This window comes from Peromyscus californicus, unplaced genomic scaffold (genome assembly GCF_007827085.1).
Source record: "Peromyscus californicus insignis strain IS unplaced genomic scaffold, ASM782708v3 Scaffold_13__1_contigs__length_99412109, whole genome shotgun sequence".
Classification (NCBI taxonomy): Eukaryota; Metazoa; Chordata; class Mammalia; order Rodentia; family Cricetidae; genus Peromyscus; species Peromyscus californicus.
The window spans coordinates 65,185,864-65,203,918 of NW_026294424.1; the positions used below are offsets into that span (position 1 = coordinate 65,185,864).

General features: G+C 36.1%; 1 protein-coding gene across 6 annotated transcripts in view; it reads right to left on the reverse strand.

Annotated features, from left to right (window-relative positions):
• Window positions 1-891: 891 nt before the first annotated feature.
• Gabra4 (gamma-aminobutyric acid type A receptor subunit alpha4) overlaps window positions 892-18,055 on the reverse strand; it is a 75,465-nt gene continuing 58,301 nt past the window's right edge. For 3 of the 6 annotated variants that reach the window (XM_052735089.1, XM_052735088.1, XM_052735087.1), the window contains one exon: window positions 892-3,570. In XM_052735089.1, the coding sequence (XP_052591049.1) occupies window positions 3,049-3,570 (522 nt within the window). In that variant the 3' untranslated portion in view covers window positions 892-3,048. Of the gene's footprint in view, window positions 3,571-4,779; window positions 4,871-18,055 lie in introns of all 6 variants that reach the window. The other 3 variants (XM_052735091.1, XM_052735092.1, XM_052735090.1) reach the window with 3 other exon arrangements.

Genomic DNA, 18,055 nt, shown 5'->3' on the forward strand with positions numbered 1-18,055 from the left:
CTTGGGGAAATTAGAGATTACACAGCTATAACCAGCCAACTTGGAAATGAAAAGCCGGAATTAACATATTCACCAGTAAACCATAAAAGAATTCTGATTTAAACTTTAAAGATGGAGTTATACAAAAGGTACCATTCTCAGACAGAAGGTTTGTTTGTTTGTTTGTTTGTTTTTTCTACTATTGGCCAGTACTTTGGGATCCCATGGTCATTCTTATGAATAATGGTGAAAAGTGACTAGATCTTCACACAAGAATATCCAATATGCCTCCGAGTTATGAGGAAGACATAAATGGTGAGCAAAAGAAAAGATAAAAAAGAGTTTCAATGAAACAAAGCATGTGTTATTATTATTAAGAATGTCATGTGCAGTTGAGATAGATTCTTTATGCTAACAAAAATATGTTTTGGTCAATTTAGTCTTCAAATGAACAATGGAGACTTCTTGGATAGTTTAGTCCTTTCTAGTCATGGGGCTACACATATGCAATCCAATTGCTTAGGAAACAGAAAGGAGAAACTCAGGTTTGAGATCAGCCTGGTCTACATAGCAACTTGAAGGCTGTCCTTGATAACACACAAAGACTCTGCTTAAAGACTCTGCTTAATTCCCTGCCCTCAGAGCAGGGGTATTCACTTTGATTTCTTTTTTAAAAATATTATTGTTTACTCACCTGGGGTTTTGTTTTTGTTTGAAGAACATGTTGCACTCTATCCCAGAATGGCCTGTAACTTACTCTGTAGCCTCAAAACTTACGGCATTTCTCTGTATCAGCCTCCCCAAAACTTGGACCACAGGTTTGAACTATCAAGTCAGGGTGAGTCAGTTATTTTTCAACCCATTTAAAACCCACAAAATTTAAAAAAGAGTATATTTTAAAAGAGGCCAATAGAACATTTAAAGTTTATTAGAATGAACACTATTTTAAAAAGAAAGACAATAGAGAAAAAACAAAACAAACAAACAAACAAAACCAAAACCAAGAAGAGTAAGTGTTCATCTCCCAAGCAATACCATCATTGCATTGGTATAAAAAGTGATGATGTTTTCCCATCTGAGCTCTAAGCATTGGCCTAAAAGCCAAAAGCATTTTCATACTCATGAAATAATTTTAGTATAAGCTTTTATGTACAATTACTCTTTATTAAATGTATAAACATATTTACAGATGTTCCTGGGCCTCATTTTGCTAGAATCAATTTATAAGTGAGGATTTCTTCAACATCTTTTAACTTTAAAGTGTTTTAATTCTATAAAATATTTAGAAATAAAAAAAGAAGGAATTCTCAGATGGAGGTCAATTAAAATTTGACATTTTCAAATTTTATAAGTTTCATGGGCAACCATTACAAAGCAATGTACTAACTCAAAAGTTCATATTAATCAGTATAATTTTTCCCCAGAAAATAAGAGATTCTGTCTATAAGATGTCCATTTCTATCAAATGTTCCCCCCAACTCAAAACATATTCATTTACACATACCAAAAACAGGTAGAAATACAAGAAAAAAAATCAGGAAGTGAAACAACAAAAAGATCAACCAGGATTGAGCAATTCAGAAAGCTGCAAGAGATTCAATTAGGCTGTTAGGCCTACATAATGAAAAGGCAAAGTCAGTACTTGAAAATCCAAATACATTGCCTAACGGTCACTGACATCTATCCAAGGCTATAATATTTGTATTCCTTTCTTTTTCTAACTGCTCCTTTAATTGTTAAAGTAACTTAATTATAAAACCTTATCAAACTCTCAGAAAACAAATACAAAACATGCCAGACATACAGACATTATGAGCACAAAAGCTTGCAAGAGCATTAGCATTTCGGCAGCTCTCTACTGGAGTAAGCATACAAAAGGCCTGTGCGGACTTTGATTTGGACTATTCTGGTCAGGCGGGAAAACTGTGTAATGTGACCTGCATCAAAGTTGACACAGGTCATCTGTTAGGTTTTCTAGTGCCCAGATGGTTATGTTTCAGGTATATGATGCATTTCACCTATAGAACAATCTCTATCATTATTTCATTATAGTTTGAGGACCAATCATCAAGATTGTACTAACACGTACTTATCTCAAAGTGGCTATAGGAACAAATGTATTTGTTTTCCTCTGTCAGTGCAGGAGAAACAAATAAATTGGCTGCATTGGCAGACCCTAACTAAATTGCCTTCATTAAAGAACAGAATGTCCTCGGTTAAATTATGGTTCTTTAACATGCACTGATTGTCCTACTACTGAAGGATCGTTGTAAAGGTGAAAGGACTTCCCTAGAAAACTGTCTCTAAACAGTACCTAGAACACAGTAGGCTCCAGGCTCTGAGGAACTATGTGGTAAATGCATACAGTACATAACTGAATGAGATACTATGAAAAAAGAATTTATACAATGAATTTAACTTTGGCTCAGAGCACAACATTTCAAGTGAACTGTTAAGCATTTTTTTGACCAATATGTGCCAGAAAACACATTTGCCCTGGTCGGTGTCTATTATTGATGCAGCAGAGGCTTCACTGTATTGATCAGTGTTTGTTTGGTTCCATTTTCCTCTTCCCGGTGTTTTGTTTAACAGAGAAACTCTTTTCTTGAAGGTACTAAGAGGGACTGCAAAGGTCACTGCTCATAACTTCCAGTACACAATTCTGGTTAAGGGCAGTGCCAATGGGAAATTTTCGGTGACTGGTTGATTTCATGGGGTGTATTTAAAAATATCACAGTCTTTGTTTTTTTCAAATTTCAATGCAAAAATATGCATCACATATCTCTTCTGGCCCTATTTCTCTTGTTCCAACTTTCCATAATGGTCTGTATTCCATCCAATTTGAACACTGAATAGATTCCTTTAAAATTATCTTCCTATAAGGAAAGATGGTTCACTTTCTGGCCACTGAGGAATTAATTAACTCCCTCTCTATCTCTCTGGCTTGTATTTTTAAATTCAAAAATTACATAGACTTTTTATTTTAGTAAAGAATACTTATCTTTAAAAACATTTAAAAAGTCAGTCTGTATTTCCGTCATCTTTTATGAAATTACTATAGCAACAAAATCACATTAGACTTTCGGATTTCTCCATGGTGTCCTTAGATAAATAAACAACCCAGTAGACCATGTTAAATGCCCCGAATGTGACTGGAAAGAGAATACGAGCGTATTTGTCTATTTTACTCGTGCCAGATCCGGAAGGTGGTGGAGCAGAGGGAGGGGGCGCGGCTGACGTAGTCCCGGGTGCCCCTGTGGTATTAACCGTGGTCTTAATACGCCCAAGTCTAGACCCAAAGGCAGGGCGAGTAGAAGTCGACCCCAAAGAAGCTGGTCTCGGTGTGCCACAAGGCGTAGGAGACGGTACAGATGAAAGACCTCTTGCGGCGGATATTGTCTCAGCAGCATTCGCCCTGCTGAAGGGATTTGGGCTGGAAGCTAAGTATTCCTTAGGTGCAGCTTCAGAAGACTCTTGGGCTGTGGTGCTCTTGCTGGAGTGGTTTCCCACCTCAGTTCTGCTGTTGATGTCAGATTCTGAGTGGACCAAGGCATTTGTTCTCTTCCTCATGTTCAAATTGGCGTGTGTATTCTGAGAAAATACATCAAAAATTACATTGATTGTGTAATTTTATGTAGATCTGTACATAATTCAAAGATAAGAAAGTATGATTACTCGGGGTCTATAAAATAGCCATTTTAAAATCCATTGCAACCATTTAACTAGTAAATACTTGTTTATTTCTAGCCACATTAATAGGAAGTAAAGAGATGGAGCAATCAAGAGGATTGAGAGGAAGCTTACCAATGGGTGACTGGAATAAGCAAGCCTCAGAGGCCATCAAGGAAAAAAATATAATTGAGAGCTCAATTTGGAGAGACGGGCATTTTTTTTTTTTACTATTGTATCTTAATACTCCACTCAGACATTTTTTTAAGGTTCACTCCATACATCATGTACTTGGGAATTATGATTTCAAGGTCAATGAGGAGAGTTTGGAAACAGAAGAAAGCAGTTGCACATAACAGAGCCAAAGCAGACTCCGAGAAGCTTAGAATGCATTCCTCATGTCAGCTTGGAGCATGCTTCTAAGCAGATTGCAGCTGAACTAATGAGAACCGTGTCCTGACATATGGCAGCTAATTTCAGTGGGGACAACTGGAATCAAAACCAACATCAACACAAAAGCTGAAGACTCCAGTATGTACCTTGCACTTTTCCTCTACAATTTTTAAATCCCATTTTATAGAAAAGAACAATCAATTTTAATCTATTCTAGTCTATGATACACACAGTAAAGAATATAAAAGTGATTAAAGGGTGTATACTATTGCTGGAAAGAAATTATGTTTGCCTACACATCATGAAATAAAAAGAATATAAGAAAAGTAGATATACTGAAAGTAAAACTGAGACAAAATGCTAAGCAGGAGCAGAGAAGTCTCCACTAGTGAAGGCATTTGCTGGCAACCTTGGTGACTGGGCTTCCATCACCAGGACCCACATTGTGGAAGGAAAGAACCGACTCCAGCTAGTTGTTCCCTGACCTCCACACTCATGCTGTCACTCTTACATTCTTGTGTGTGTGCACGCATGTACACATGCACACGCAAACCTATACATACACACAAAATAAGTAAATGTAAAGCTAAAATAACTCAAAGTACATAGAGAAGGGAAGGGAGTGAAGAATTATTACTTGCGTACACAGTAAGTGTGTGTGGCGGGTAGCTGTTTCAATTTTCACCGTGTGTGTGTGTGTGTGTGTGTGTGTGTGTGTGTGTGTGTGCTTCTGCTTACTTTTTGATTACAGTTTCACTGATGCTAAACCTAATGATGGATGACTTCTATCTCCAACCATGGTCGAATAACGGAGACTGAATTTTCTTCCCTGTTTGGAATGAACAGAAAGACCCATATAAAATATGTAAAACAATATGTTATCTGAAGACACTGGATATCAAACAACACAGGGTGAAAATCACCGAGAGATCTCAGTCCTCGGGGGAGGCTTTGCCCTGGAGGAGGTGGGAATGGGGGATGGGCTGGGGGGAAGGTGAGGGGGACAGGAGGGGGGAGAACAAGGGAATCCGTGGCTGATATGTAGAACTGAATTGTATTGCAAAATAAAAATTAAAAAATTAAAAAAAAAAAAAAGAAAATCACCGAGAGAGAAGAAACAAATCTGAGAGTTCCCATACTGTGGTGTAGAAAAAAAAAGGAGCCCAGGAAAAAGCTAGCCACCCTCCTGAACTGAAGAGATGGTTTGAGAATATGTGGGCAGCAAGGTGGCTAACATATGCAGGACAAAGAACTAAAGAGGAGAATGTTGAACAACCATCTCCAAAAGCCTAAACCAAGTTATGTTTAGTCAATAGCAGTTTCTGAATGAGAAGTACACACCTAAGACTGAAAAACAGTACCACCAGAAAGCATGGAAGAAAACAGTACTTGATATCCTCCCAAAGACAAGCATAATGAATGAGTGGTCCCATTAGCCCTATCTGAAAGTGTCATTATCAACTCAGAAAGGCTATACTTCAGAAGTATGGAATGAAGAGTTCTAAATGATGACAGTAGCTCTAATAGCTCTACTGCTGATTCATGAATTTTAATAGCAAGATCGGAAGATGAAGCTGACTCCAACAACTTACTTGTTCTCTAGAACAAAGTGCAAGAATATTTAAGAGCCTTTTCAGGATTTCCTCTGGACTAGTATTCTTCTAGAACTTCATGAAATCCTGTGAATCATACTCTGTGTAGTGGGTTGGTTACAAAACTGATTCTAAGCCATCATATATCTTTATATTCATGTCCCATGTAATGTGCACACTCCCTCCACCTCCATCAAGAGATAGAGTCCATTTGCCCATAATCTGCCTTGTTATTTTCTTTGACTAATAATGTACTGTGGCAATGATAGTATGCCGTTTCTAAATCTCCTTCAAGAGTTCTGATTTGATTTCATCTTGCTTAAAGTGTTGTAACCAAAATGATAACCCAAGTTAACTTGTAGGGTAAGAGAATGTTGGAACGTAATCATTTATCCCAATGAGACCAAAGAGCAAGCTGAAGGGTCTGTTCCAGCTAGGAGAATATAAACAGCCTAGGCAAGCAAATCAACACAAGCAGAAATTTCATACTGATCTGTGGAATTGAAAAGTATTTATTGTGTGTACATAAGTATTGTCATGACTTATTAGGCAGCATTGTTCCTTCAACATTTTAATATCTATAGACCAATAAAATCAAGCATTCAGGCAGGAGGGCTTTCTAAACCTCTCTTGTGAGAGAAGATCCTGCAACCATTTGTGCAAATGAAAAGGCTGCTTTTCCTAGAACTCATAGAGGACCTTCAGGGGGTGCTGCTGCCTAGTGTCACACAATAGCTAAATGACCAAGGTGTGTCATTTTTCAGAATTCTATTTGTCAGCCATTACAATATTTTTAAGCTGGGAGAAATTTCAGTGTCATTTTGTTGTGTTGAGGAAGAAAATAAGTTCTGACTGGTTGGAAGTCACACCACTTATCATTAAATGTACTGAATAGCCTTTCAACTTAGAAATGAGACAGAAAATCCAAAACTTACTGTTGAGAAGCTTATTCAAGACTAGGAAATCAGAAGTATAGTATATTCTTTTAATGTCATGAACGTGCATGGATCAGCAGGTTATCCAAGGAATGTGAATCTTTTAGCCTTATTGACCTGAGTGTGATTCTGCTATTTATTATTTGATTTGTGACCAGATACTATAAAATTTCCATATTAAGTTATAGCTTCATGCTTCGCAGAAAATATCAGCAGTGCTTATGATTTTCTTTCTCTACATGGCGTGAAACAGTTCTTTATCAAAACTAGCCATCACATTCTAGAATTCATTCCTTATAAAAATGCTTAAGAGGGGCTGGGGTCATGGTCAGGGTTGAAGCCCCTGCCTTGAAGGGCTGGGGCAATGGTTCTGTGAGTAATCGTGCTCATGATACAAGTGTGAGGGCCCAAGTTTGAATTCCTAAAACATCATAAACCCAAGGAGCCATTGAATACATCTATAACCCCAGTGCAGCAATAGCAAGCTCTGAGCTACAGGCAGGGGGATGGCTAGAAGCTTGTGAGCCAGGCAGCCTGGTGCACACAGTACCAAACTACATAGAGTCTGTCTCAAGACAAGGTGGAAAGCAGAGACCAAAGCCTGAAGTTTTCCTCTGATCCCCACATGCGTTACACATCACATGTACTTCCCTCTCCACACACAAACACACAGGCATACAGATTGCCCTTTCTCCAAAAGATTTTGAGCAAGTTTTCCACCTACGTAATTGATGAATGAGTTGAACAAATCCTGACATATGTACATCTGACATTTGTAGAGGTAAATTTTTGATTGTGTGAAAACTATGTTCTGATATGTATTTTATATATAGTTCACAGTATTTAGAAGTATGTGTCATTTGCATGGAAGGAAGAAAACAGAATAAATGGTGTCATTAGGATGGCTGTATGGAAACAAGAATGAAATCTGTGTATGTCTAGTTGAAATGTGTTGATGAGCTTCTCAGGCATAGAGCATAATGAGTGTCTTATTAATCACTGTAGTTTAAATTACTCCGTAGGAACCAACTTCACAACTGATCTTTGCACCAAGATGAGAATATTATGGAAAGTCAAGATCCTTCCAAGTGTTTTCATTTAAGAAAAAATTACATCCATTACTCTTTCTTTGTTTGTGGATCTAGCTTTTGGGCTATTGTAGGTAATACAAAAGCAAATAAATTATCTGGATTTTATTCTAAATCTACCTGAGAAGGCCTAAGAAGTCTCACGAGTATCTATCATTCCTACACAAACGAAAAAGGAATTTGACTAATTTGAGACTTAAATTATTTCTCCTTGCCAAGCAACCACATGCTATTTAAATTATCTTCTATTTATGTCTGAAGGTAGACTGTGTAAAGAGTATTCCTTATTTCTCATGATGACAAACCATCAAAGAAGTGAGGAATCTATTCCTAGCTAGCACAGGACTCGCTAGGAAAAATACTGGCATGAATGTCAAGTTTTGGAGCAAATGAAGTGTCAGTCAGTATGATGTTGATTCGCTTAGAGTTCTGAGTCTTCTATTAGTATTTCATAAACATATAGTAGTTTCCAACAGGACCTAAGCATCATCTGAATTTTTAAAAATGAATCAATTTGAAATAATTTTGTTGCTGGTCACAATGGCCTAAAAGGGGGGAAAACATAGTGGCATAGAGAGAGGAGTTGGCAGATTAAAAAACAACCAACAATTTAAACCAGCAACCAGCAAACAGGGTCAGATCCAAGCAATTCATCAATCATGACTGTCATCTGGCACAATCTCTAAAGAAGTACTCTAACTGAAAAAAATTAAAATTCATCTCAACTTATTACTCTAGCAGTGAAGAGATAAAGTAACTTAGATTAGGCTTGCAGAATGCAAGCAGCTACGTTTATATTCTTTGCCCAAGAAGCTAATGAAGTTTAATAAAATGTAATTTAGCACTCCTAAATTAAAAACTAACAAGGCTAATAATGAGCAGGTTTATCTTCCAGAATATCAATGAGTCAGATACAAAATAAGAGTCAAATAATGTAAAGACATTGATTCAAGGCTACTTGAGCAGGTTTCAGGGGCAGTCACACATCTTTTTTTTTTTTTTTAGAAGGAAATAAATGTGTTAGAGCAGCTACAAATATGCCCAGAGGTAATGGTTTACTGAGAACTATCAATAGTGGTTTTAGAAAGTTCTCTCATATAGAAATGAAAAACGTTACCTCCAAATAAGCATGCTAAATATTTCATAAATAGTTTCCAAGGGATTCTATCTTATACTGAGCTCCAGAATGTAGAAATGAAAACACAGAGTTCCCAATTTATTATATTTCATTTCCCCCTAGTGTTAACATTTAATCCAATATTCACATTTCCATAAGCTATAGAAATATTACTTTCAGTGCCAAGGACTGGAACAAACGTCTGTCTTCTATTTGGATTACCTAACCCCTTCATGAGATTTTTAAAAATTCATTTTGTCTCTTTCATATTTGAGGGTTTGACTCATTAGGATTTCTTTGAGATAAGTGGTTTTGTGGTCAATTTTGTTTCAGAGCAATTCCTGGTGTTTCTTTTTATTCCTAAGCCTTTTATATATTGCATCTGTCCTCAGTGAAAGAAGCTACTTCGTTGGCAACTTAAGCAGTCAGAGCCAAAGTCCTCAGCTAAGTCAAGTGGATGTCTCTAGAATGCTGTCTGGAGTTACTTTTATCAATTCTAAAAACTTATGCCAGAGAAAGACAAGGGCAAAGTTAGTTTTCTCAAAAACCAGACACTGGTGGATTAGTCCTTTGCTATTCAATGAGGTAATGTAGTATTGTAGTCATCTAAAGTGTTGATAAGAATACTCTCAAAAGCAGTAAAATGTTCAAACCCTTAGGCTGCATTTGTTTAAAGTTCATGTGTTAGTAAAGTGATCTAGGTTTTTTTTTTCCCTTTCCCTGGCTAATTGATTTGGATATCAGATTCCCAAACTAGACAGAGCTGAATTCCAATACTGAATCTCTTATTTGTAGTGATGGGACATACAGTAACTTATTTAAACTCTAAAAATCTCAGACTCCTTCAGGCAATTAGATTATTAATATGTCTTCCTCATAATGGATAAATGAATGCCCAGCATGCAGTAGGCATCAACTAAATAGTGTATAGGAATTTAATCTAGCTGATAAAAAAGAGTGTGTGCAAAAGAAAAAATCAATCATAAATGAATAATTATAGGAAATAAAATTTTAGAAGACATTTTTATGTATCTATGAATTATGAACCAAAGTTCCTAATAATCAGAAAAGTAGTTAAGTAGCTGGTCACTAAAACAAGAAACAGGCTCTGGTGAAGTCAGATGAAGTATGTTGCTGGTTGAATAAGAAATAAATGCAAATATATACAAAATTGTATTGATAGTAAAGATGGAAATTAACATATGCACAAACCAAATACAAAATGCAATTTGGGGAAAACTAGAAGCACGCTACTACAATTAGACTGACTTCAGTAGAGTAATTCTTTCCCAACTGACACCATGTTCACAGGCTTTGACTACATCAGGCACCACTATCAATATCATGCTCCATACAGGAAAAACTATATCAACAAATATTTCAATGTCTAAACTATATATGGTTGAATTATTACACCATATCTTTGTCTCTTCAGTGTTTTATCAGTTATTGATAAAACCTAATTCTAGTCATCAGGAAAACAACAATGGCTGGGAAAGAGCTGTAACCCTCTGTCCCTAAGAAAAGTACACTTCATAATGCAATGATAAGGCACAGTATTAACTCACCATTCCAGACTAGCTAGCCCACTCTCTAAATATAAGTGAATATTAAAAAGAATTGAATCTGTAAACATAGTGTCCTGGTATTCTATGGTCAACTTTTTTCTTTATTTCTTATCTTATTTCAATTATAGTAGTCAAAATAATGAGGTGATATGGTCACCAGATAAGCATCAAAGTAATTCATAAATGCAAACATTAATAGTTTAACCATGGCTATTTGAATCAAACTCTGCCCTCCTCAAATTCCTATGGCTGAATATATTAGACAGAGGAATCTCCTGAAAGGACATTCTCATAGAAGATGAGGAGAAATAGGAGACAGCTCTCTCCTGTGGTGTGAAGACATCATGGCAAGGGGGATGAGAGACATCATGGGAACCTGAAACCTACCGGCCCATGGTCTTAAATTTTCCAGCCTCTAAAATTGGAAGGAATTAATGTCTGTTGTTGAGTCCATCCAGACTCTTTTTATTATTTATTTTATTATGTCTGCCTGAGCAGACTAAGGGGATCATCTAATGTCAAAAATGAAATCCATAACACAGATTTTTTTTTTAATGCTGAATCAATCATTTCCTGAGGAAACATAAGCAACATCTAAACAACCTTGCAGTTCTCTCTCAATTCTTCGTTTTGGAGGTAGGGTTTGTGGGAACTCAAAATATCCAAGGTAGAGTCAACATAAAAGAAATCCTGAGAAACTGAAAGGTGTTTGTCAAGAGTTAAGCATTAATTTTCTTCACATACTGTTACTTGTGCTGGAAGAAAGAACATACTTTCAAATATATTGTGGAATGTACGCAAGTTCTTTCTAAGAGGTTAATATTGTCTAGATACTATTACTTCAAGTATCTCTTTGTGGTTTTTAGCTAGTTCTCCTCTGTGTCAGAGGGGTATAGCTAACCACCACGTTTATTTAAACTTCTACTTCGGACTTAATTCCAGCTCTTTCTTCAGTCACCCAAAAAATTTCCCTAAACTTTTTCACCTCTCTTCAATTATGGCTTGTGTATTGCTAAGCATGTGTGTTGAGTTTTAGAACATGTGTTTATCTAGATATTAAAATAATGTTTGACAAAATGATTTGCAATTTTTCTCTTTTACAGTTTATGTTTTTAATCCTTAAATTTGAGCTAACATATAGATAATAGATGAAAAATTGCAAAAATGAACATGACTACTATGGATGTAGTAGGGAAATAGACCGTATATTTAAAAAAAACTAAAATGCTGAATATTTTCGTCAGAAGGAAGTGATTAATGTTTGAAATGACAGATTTAAATGACAGATACATCCTTCCATGATTTGGGAATTAAACAATGTACACAACAAATAATAGCCTTGAAATATGTATAACTCTGTGGGTGGGGGTTGGGGTGCATGCACATGTGTGTGCCTTTGGAGGCCAGAGAATGGTTTGGCATCTTCTATAGTTCTCAACCTTGTTGGGGTGTGGGGCAGGGTCTCTCACTGAACCTGAAGCTTGCCATTTGGAGTAGGCTAGCCAGTGAGTTTCCAGGATCTGTCTTTCTCCACACTACAACCTTGGGGTTACAGACACGTATGACCATGTCCAGTTTTTATGTGGGTACTAAAAATTCCCAACTTGGTCCTCTTGTTTGAATGCTAAGTGCTCTTACCCTCAGACATCTCAACTCATCCCTATAAATATGTGTACATTTATACATCAATTAAGTATTTAACTGAAGAAATGAAATTTAAGTTTTCAAACAAACTTGCAAAATAAAGTAAACTCACTCTTTCAACCAAATATCACCTTATGAGAATGATTCGTTGCAGCCTCAGAGTATTTGCAAAATTACATTCAAAGCCAGGCAGTATTTGCCTAAGTTTTATTATTATTGTACAGTTGATATAATTTGATCATAATGAAATTTTGCTATAATAAATAGTTATCCAGAAAGATTCAGTGCTATGGCAACCATATGGGAAGCTGTCATTGCGATAGTCTGAATCACAATTTTATCTGCATCAGCAGACACCAGGGCATCGTATATAAAACATATAAAACATCCATTCATCAAGACCAGATCACACATTCAGGAAAAAAAAAAACACACCAACAACAAAAATGTCATGGTGCAGGCAGTAGCCTGGCATATCCCTTTACAACAGAATGGTTATGTGACATAAAGATATCTTTGATGAGTCAAGCAAGCATCATATTGAGTTTCTTTGGAATTCCTGTATTTTTGCTTAGTGATTCTAAACATTTACATAATTTCAACAAAATTTATTTTTAATGGAAAAAGATCACAAACTTCATGTTTCATGGACTCCCAAGATTACTGTCCAGGAAAAAGTTATAAAAGATCTATAATTAATATAATAAATAATAAAATCCTCATTGAAGGCATTTATTCAACCCATTTATTCATTAATTCAACAGGTTTTCACTGAAAGTATAATTTTTCTTCAAACTATTTCACTGGGTATTGGGGAGTTTTTGTTTAACTATGTAAAGATGTGTTGCATTTTTTAACAATGTAAGGATGTGTTGCATTTCTTTAATTATGTAAAGATATATTGCTGTTTTATCGTGCCTGCCTAAGGCACCTGATTGGTCTGATAAAAAGCTGAGCATCCAATAGCAAGGGGGGAGGTATAAGTGGGACTTTTTGGCAGGGAGAGTAGGTAGGTGAAAGAATTTAGGCTTGGGGGAAGAAAGATAAAGAGACACCAGGTAGAAGGCAGGGGCCAGACAGACAGACACAAAGGAAGCAGGAAAGTAGGACATACTGAATGAAAGAAAGGTAAAAAACCCCAAGGCAAATGTAGGTAATTAGAAAACAGGTTAAATTAAGTTAAAAGAGCTAGTGGGACATGGCTGAGCTAAAGCCATTGGAGAAACAATGGGCAGAAATATTTCAGTCCTTGAATTTCTTCTAGGAATTATTAATCATTATGATAGTAAATAAGTACCATAAATCAATACCAATGTACTTCATCTTTGAGCTAAAAAGGCATCTTGATCAAAGTCACACTTATGCTAAGATATTAAAGATAAAAGTTGAAAAGAGGTTCAAAGACAGTGGAAGAAGGCACCTGGACATAATAGGAGCAATTTTTGAAGACTTTTCTCAGTAATATGGAGAAGAATGAATCTTTCTCTTGAGACTAAAAGTTCAACTCTATTGATGAATTTCTAAAATCTCCTCTTTCTCTTTTAGTCTTATTTTTCTCTTGAAATAAACAGTTCATGCAATAGTGTACATTCTACTCATATTAATACCTACTAACAGCACTTTCCAGACAGAAATATTGAATTATTATCAACATCTATCTCTATGATGTATTTAACATGTACTATGGGACAAGATGCACTAAATGAATTTTACAAGTAATATCAGCTTGTTGCTGCAACTCACGAAATTGTATTAAAGCTCTCGTTCTCCAAGTGAGGATAATGGAGTCTAGAGAAGTTGAGAATATCTTCCAAAGTCACTCAGTTAAAATATTTCAGAGTCGTAATTTGAATTCCAAATGATACTCTTAACCACTTTGGGAATCTGCTAGAAACTGTAAATACATATGCTCAGGAGACTTTTTTTTTTTTTAAGCACAAGAGCATTTTTCTGAAGTACATCTACAACAATCCAGCTAAATCAGTGATGTTAGTAAACAGCATGGTTTTTCAGATCTAAATGCAACTGTATATAGTTTTGACTATGCACTAAACACTGATCCAAAGTCTTTATTTCCCAGATAAGCACCTCCTTAAGTTGATAATACATCTCGGTAGATGAATTTCTAAACAGTCTTATTAAATAAGAAACACAGAGCCAAATACAGGGGTGAAAGCCATAGAGATCAGAGAAATACTGATAGCCACCAACTAACCTTAGCTCACCACACTGCCGTCATTTCCCAAGAGATCCAGCTTCTTCCTGTCTAACCTGTGCCTTTATTGCCCTGCTGTTCTGCCATCTCATTGACTCTTAGCCCAGCCACCTCACTTCTTCATCACTGCCTGTGTATACAGACCTCCAGGTCTCTATGGTTGGTACTGGGATTAAAGGTGTGTGTCACCATGCTTGGCTGTGTCTTGAACACACAGAGACTCTGCCTGCCATGTGATCAGATTAAGGACATGTGCTACCACCGCCTGACTTCTGTTTATGGCTTGCTATGACCTCTGATCTCCAGGCAAACTTTATTTATTAACAAACAAATAAAATATCATCACATTTCAGCACAAATAAAATATCACCACATATCTCTCCAATATGTAGGGAAATATTTTGTTAACCCCTACTTCCTGGTCTTATTCCCACTCAAAATACACTAGGGTTTTTTTGTTTTTGTTTTGTTCTTTGAGTTTTTTGGTTTTTTGTTTGCTTGTTTGGCTTTGTTTTGGCTATTTGATTGTCATGAAATGTTTGTAGATTCTGTATAACAATACTCCGTATACTCTTGCCTAAATATTTATAAATTTATAAATAAATTCAGATAATTTATTCTGCAGAAAGTTTATCTTCGCAACAAATGCAACTTAATTAAGTAAAGTTCTTCTTTCCTTTTTCCTGTTCCTCTTTTTTTTCCCTTGAGACAGATTTTGCTGTATAGCTCCAGCTGACCTCAAACTCAAAATCTTTTTCTCCTAAATGTTGGGATTAAAAGCAAGAGTCACCATAAACAGCTAGGAATTTTTTGCTTAATTGAATAAATTTTCTGTTTCTTCAATAGATGAATCAATATCTTCACTCAGAATCTACATTTTTCTATATCAGATAGAAACACTTTCATGGCATTCCAAAGAGAACCTTTCCCTAAATTTGCTTTCGTGAATTCTTCTTTAAGTTTGAACACAGCACTTTCAAACACTGTTTAGAAATTTACTATTCAAATCCTGATGAAGCTGGTGTAGAAGACACTGCAAATTCAACTCTGTTTGTAACCCACAGAAAGTTTCAAGCAGTGATATCTTTAGTTTCAAACTTGAGAATGAGTCTCAAAACATGTCAGTTATGATTCAACTCTGTAAACCACAGAAAGTTTCAATCAGTAATATCTTTAGTTTCAAACCTGAGAATGAGTCAGCACAGGAAGTTGGTCAGGAAGCATAGGTTGAATTATCATGCTACCAAAATGTGGTCCACATTGACTCTATCCACAGTTGAATAGCATATTAAATAGGCAGAACAAATTCACATGGCTCCATGACACCTCATAGTGCTTTACAGTATCAAGTACATAACCCTTCAAATAGCTTAAATCATTTGGGTCTCTTCCAGGAAATAATTTTATTTGTCCTAAGGGGTAAGCCCCATGGTATCAGTTATCATTTGCATTGGGCATTATCAAAATCATTCAGAACTTAACAAGCCTCTCATGCTGGAACAGCTGTTCATCTGAAAGGAATTTTTTTTTAAAACTTTCTATGATCCTAAGCTAATCTTGCCTGAGCTAGAAAATAAGGTATTAGACTATTTTGCATGTTCTACCACTTTGTGACAAGAAAGCCAATTTTGCACTTCAGTAAAGGCAGATTGTAAATTTAGAATGAATTGAACCAGTAGCTGAGTTGCAGTTTCTGGCAAATGGCTCATCAGCACATTAATGTATACCACCAAGATAACCACTTCAGTCAGGCAAGCAGGAAAGCAGAAGGCACAAACATTTGGTAGGCAGCAAGGGAAGTATACTCTCTACCAACATCTACAAATCAAATCCTAAAGCACAAAGCTATCAAGTGTCATTGCCATTTTTACATGGCTATCTGTTAGTGATAAAAATTAATTTTAGAGTCACAGATTTTTAAAACCAGGTAGACACACTTTGACCTACTTGATATCTGTTCTATACTTTGGGAGAACTTAGCCTATCTGTGCTCGACACATCTCCTGCATATACTAAAGAAAGTAATAAGTATGGCTCTTACAGTTATTAGTGGAACAACATTAGTGAAGTGTTCAAGCCCTTAGTTAATGATAAAGTCTCAAATGTTATTATTATATTGTTAACATTTCATATTACCAAACATAGATCATTCCTATGGGATAAAATATTGCTAATGAAGTTTTCCATTTTTTTTTCTGTGCTTATTCATTCTATTTTTCTCAACAGAACTAGATGTTAAGTGAATACCATTGTGGAAACACAATCTAAGAAAGGAGTCATGTTGGAATTCTGAGCCACGGACGGCTCCCTCAGCTCCCTTCCTGAAGCCTCCTTTAGATACGTGTCTTCCATTGAAATGATCCTGAAGCATGGGGCAAAGATTTGATAATCAAGCTAATCTTGAATTTTTGATGAGGAATTAGGAAAGCCTATGAAAAAATAAATTTACAACCTAGGCAAGCTAGGGCACAGCAGGGAAACAGAATTCGTTTAGCAATTCCTCCCCTGACATCATGAGGTGTGCTTGGTAATTCCCGTGCAATTTCAGCAAAATCAAAATGTGTATGTACACTAACTAATCTGTTTAAAACTCTAGGAGAGATGGCATTGGGCAGTCCTCACATATTATCTGAAGAGGCAAGAAGAGAACTACAGCTATTTGAATCTAGATTAAAAGAAACATTTGCATATCGTGTGACTCCTTCACTGCCTTTAAACTTACTTATTTTCCCCATTAAATTGTCTCCTACAGGTATTATATCACAAGAGGAAGTCTTTGAAGTGGATTTATTTACAACATAAGGACCGTAAAATGCTAACTATTTACCTTACTCTTCTTGCTCAATTAGTAAATCAGGGAGGACTAGATGCCAACAATTATGCGGGTTTGATCTTGGCTTCATTTCTTTACCCTTAACCAAAAAAATCAGATTTTAGGAGCATTTTAAAATTCTATGGATTTTCAAATTTCATTTGCAGATTACTATGGAAGGATAGGAAATCATTATCCAGATGGTGGGCTGTGGGATTTTCTCACACAAACTGAATTTGTGATCACAAAATTGTCCAACCTTCTCCCATTCCACAGGCAGATACTTATTTTATTGATGGCTCATCTAATGGTATGGGAGGATTTATGGTCCAGATATTCATTGATCTATTAATACTTCTTTTTTCTCAGCCCAACAAGTCAAACTGTTTTGATTCATCTATATGGATACTTCATAAACCCTTAAATGTTGTTTCAGATTCTGCTTATTATTTCCAGCAATAGATTCATACTTACACACATTCTAACCTCCCTAGTTTTCTTGCAGAAGGAAATAAGCAAGATGATACATTAACTTGCCCTATTTTTACTTCTCCAGAGGAATTTTGGGAAGGGGTATGCATCTGTCATTGCAGATGGATCCACTAAAACATTATGGATTCTTTTTTGGTTCCTCCAGCCCCAGGGCATTAAGGACACTGGTCAAGGGTAAGGAGACAGTGGAAGTCACCAGAAAGATAGCAAACCTCCAGCTAAAGGATAAAAAAAGATATAAGCCATATCATCAGAAGTCAAGTCTGCCCAATTAGAGCCAAGTTAAGGCCCTATGCACCAAGGGAGAAGTTACTTCATTATTGACACTGCGTTTATGGTTGGAACTTGGGACCATAATAGACTCATTCATCCATCTAAAGAAGGAATGCATTTAATTTTTCCTTGGGATTTAAATAGTTTAGATCTCTGTTTTTGAAGGCAGAGATTTACACACAATTCTTTCACTGTTCTAACTTTATAATTTTCTTGCTAAGGATACTTATGCACCAAATGACAATTAGATTTTTCTACAACATCTCAAATCGAAACTA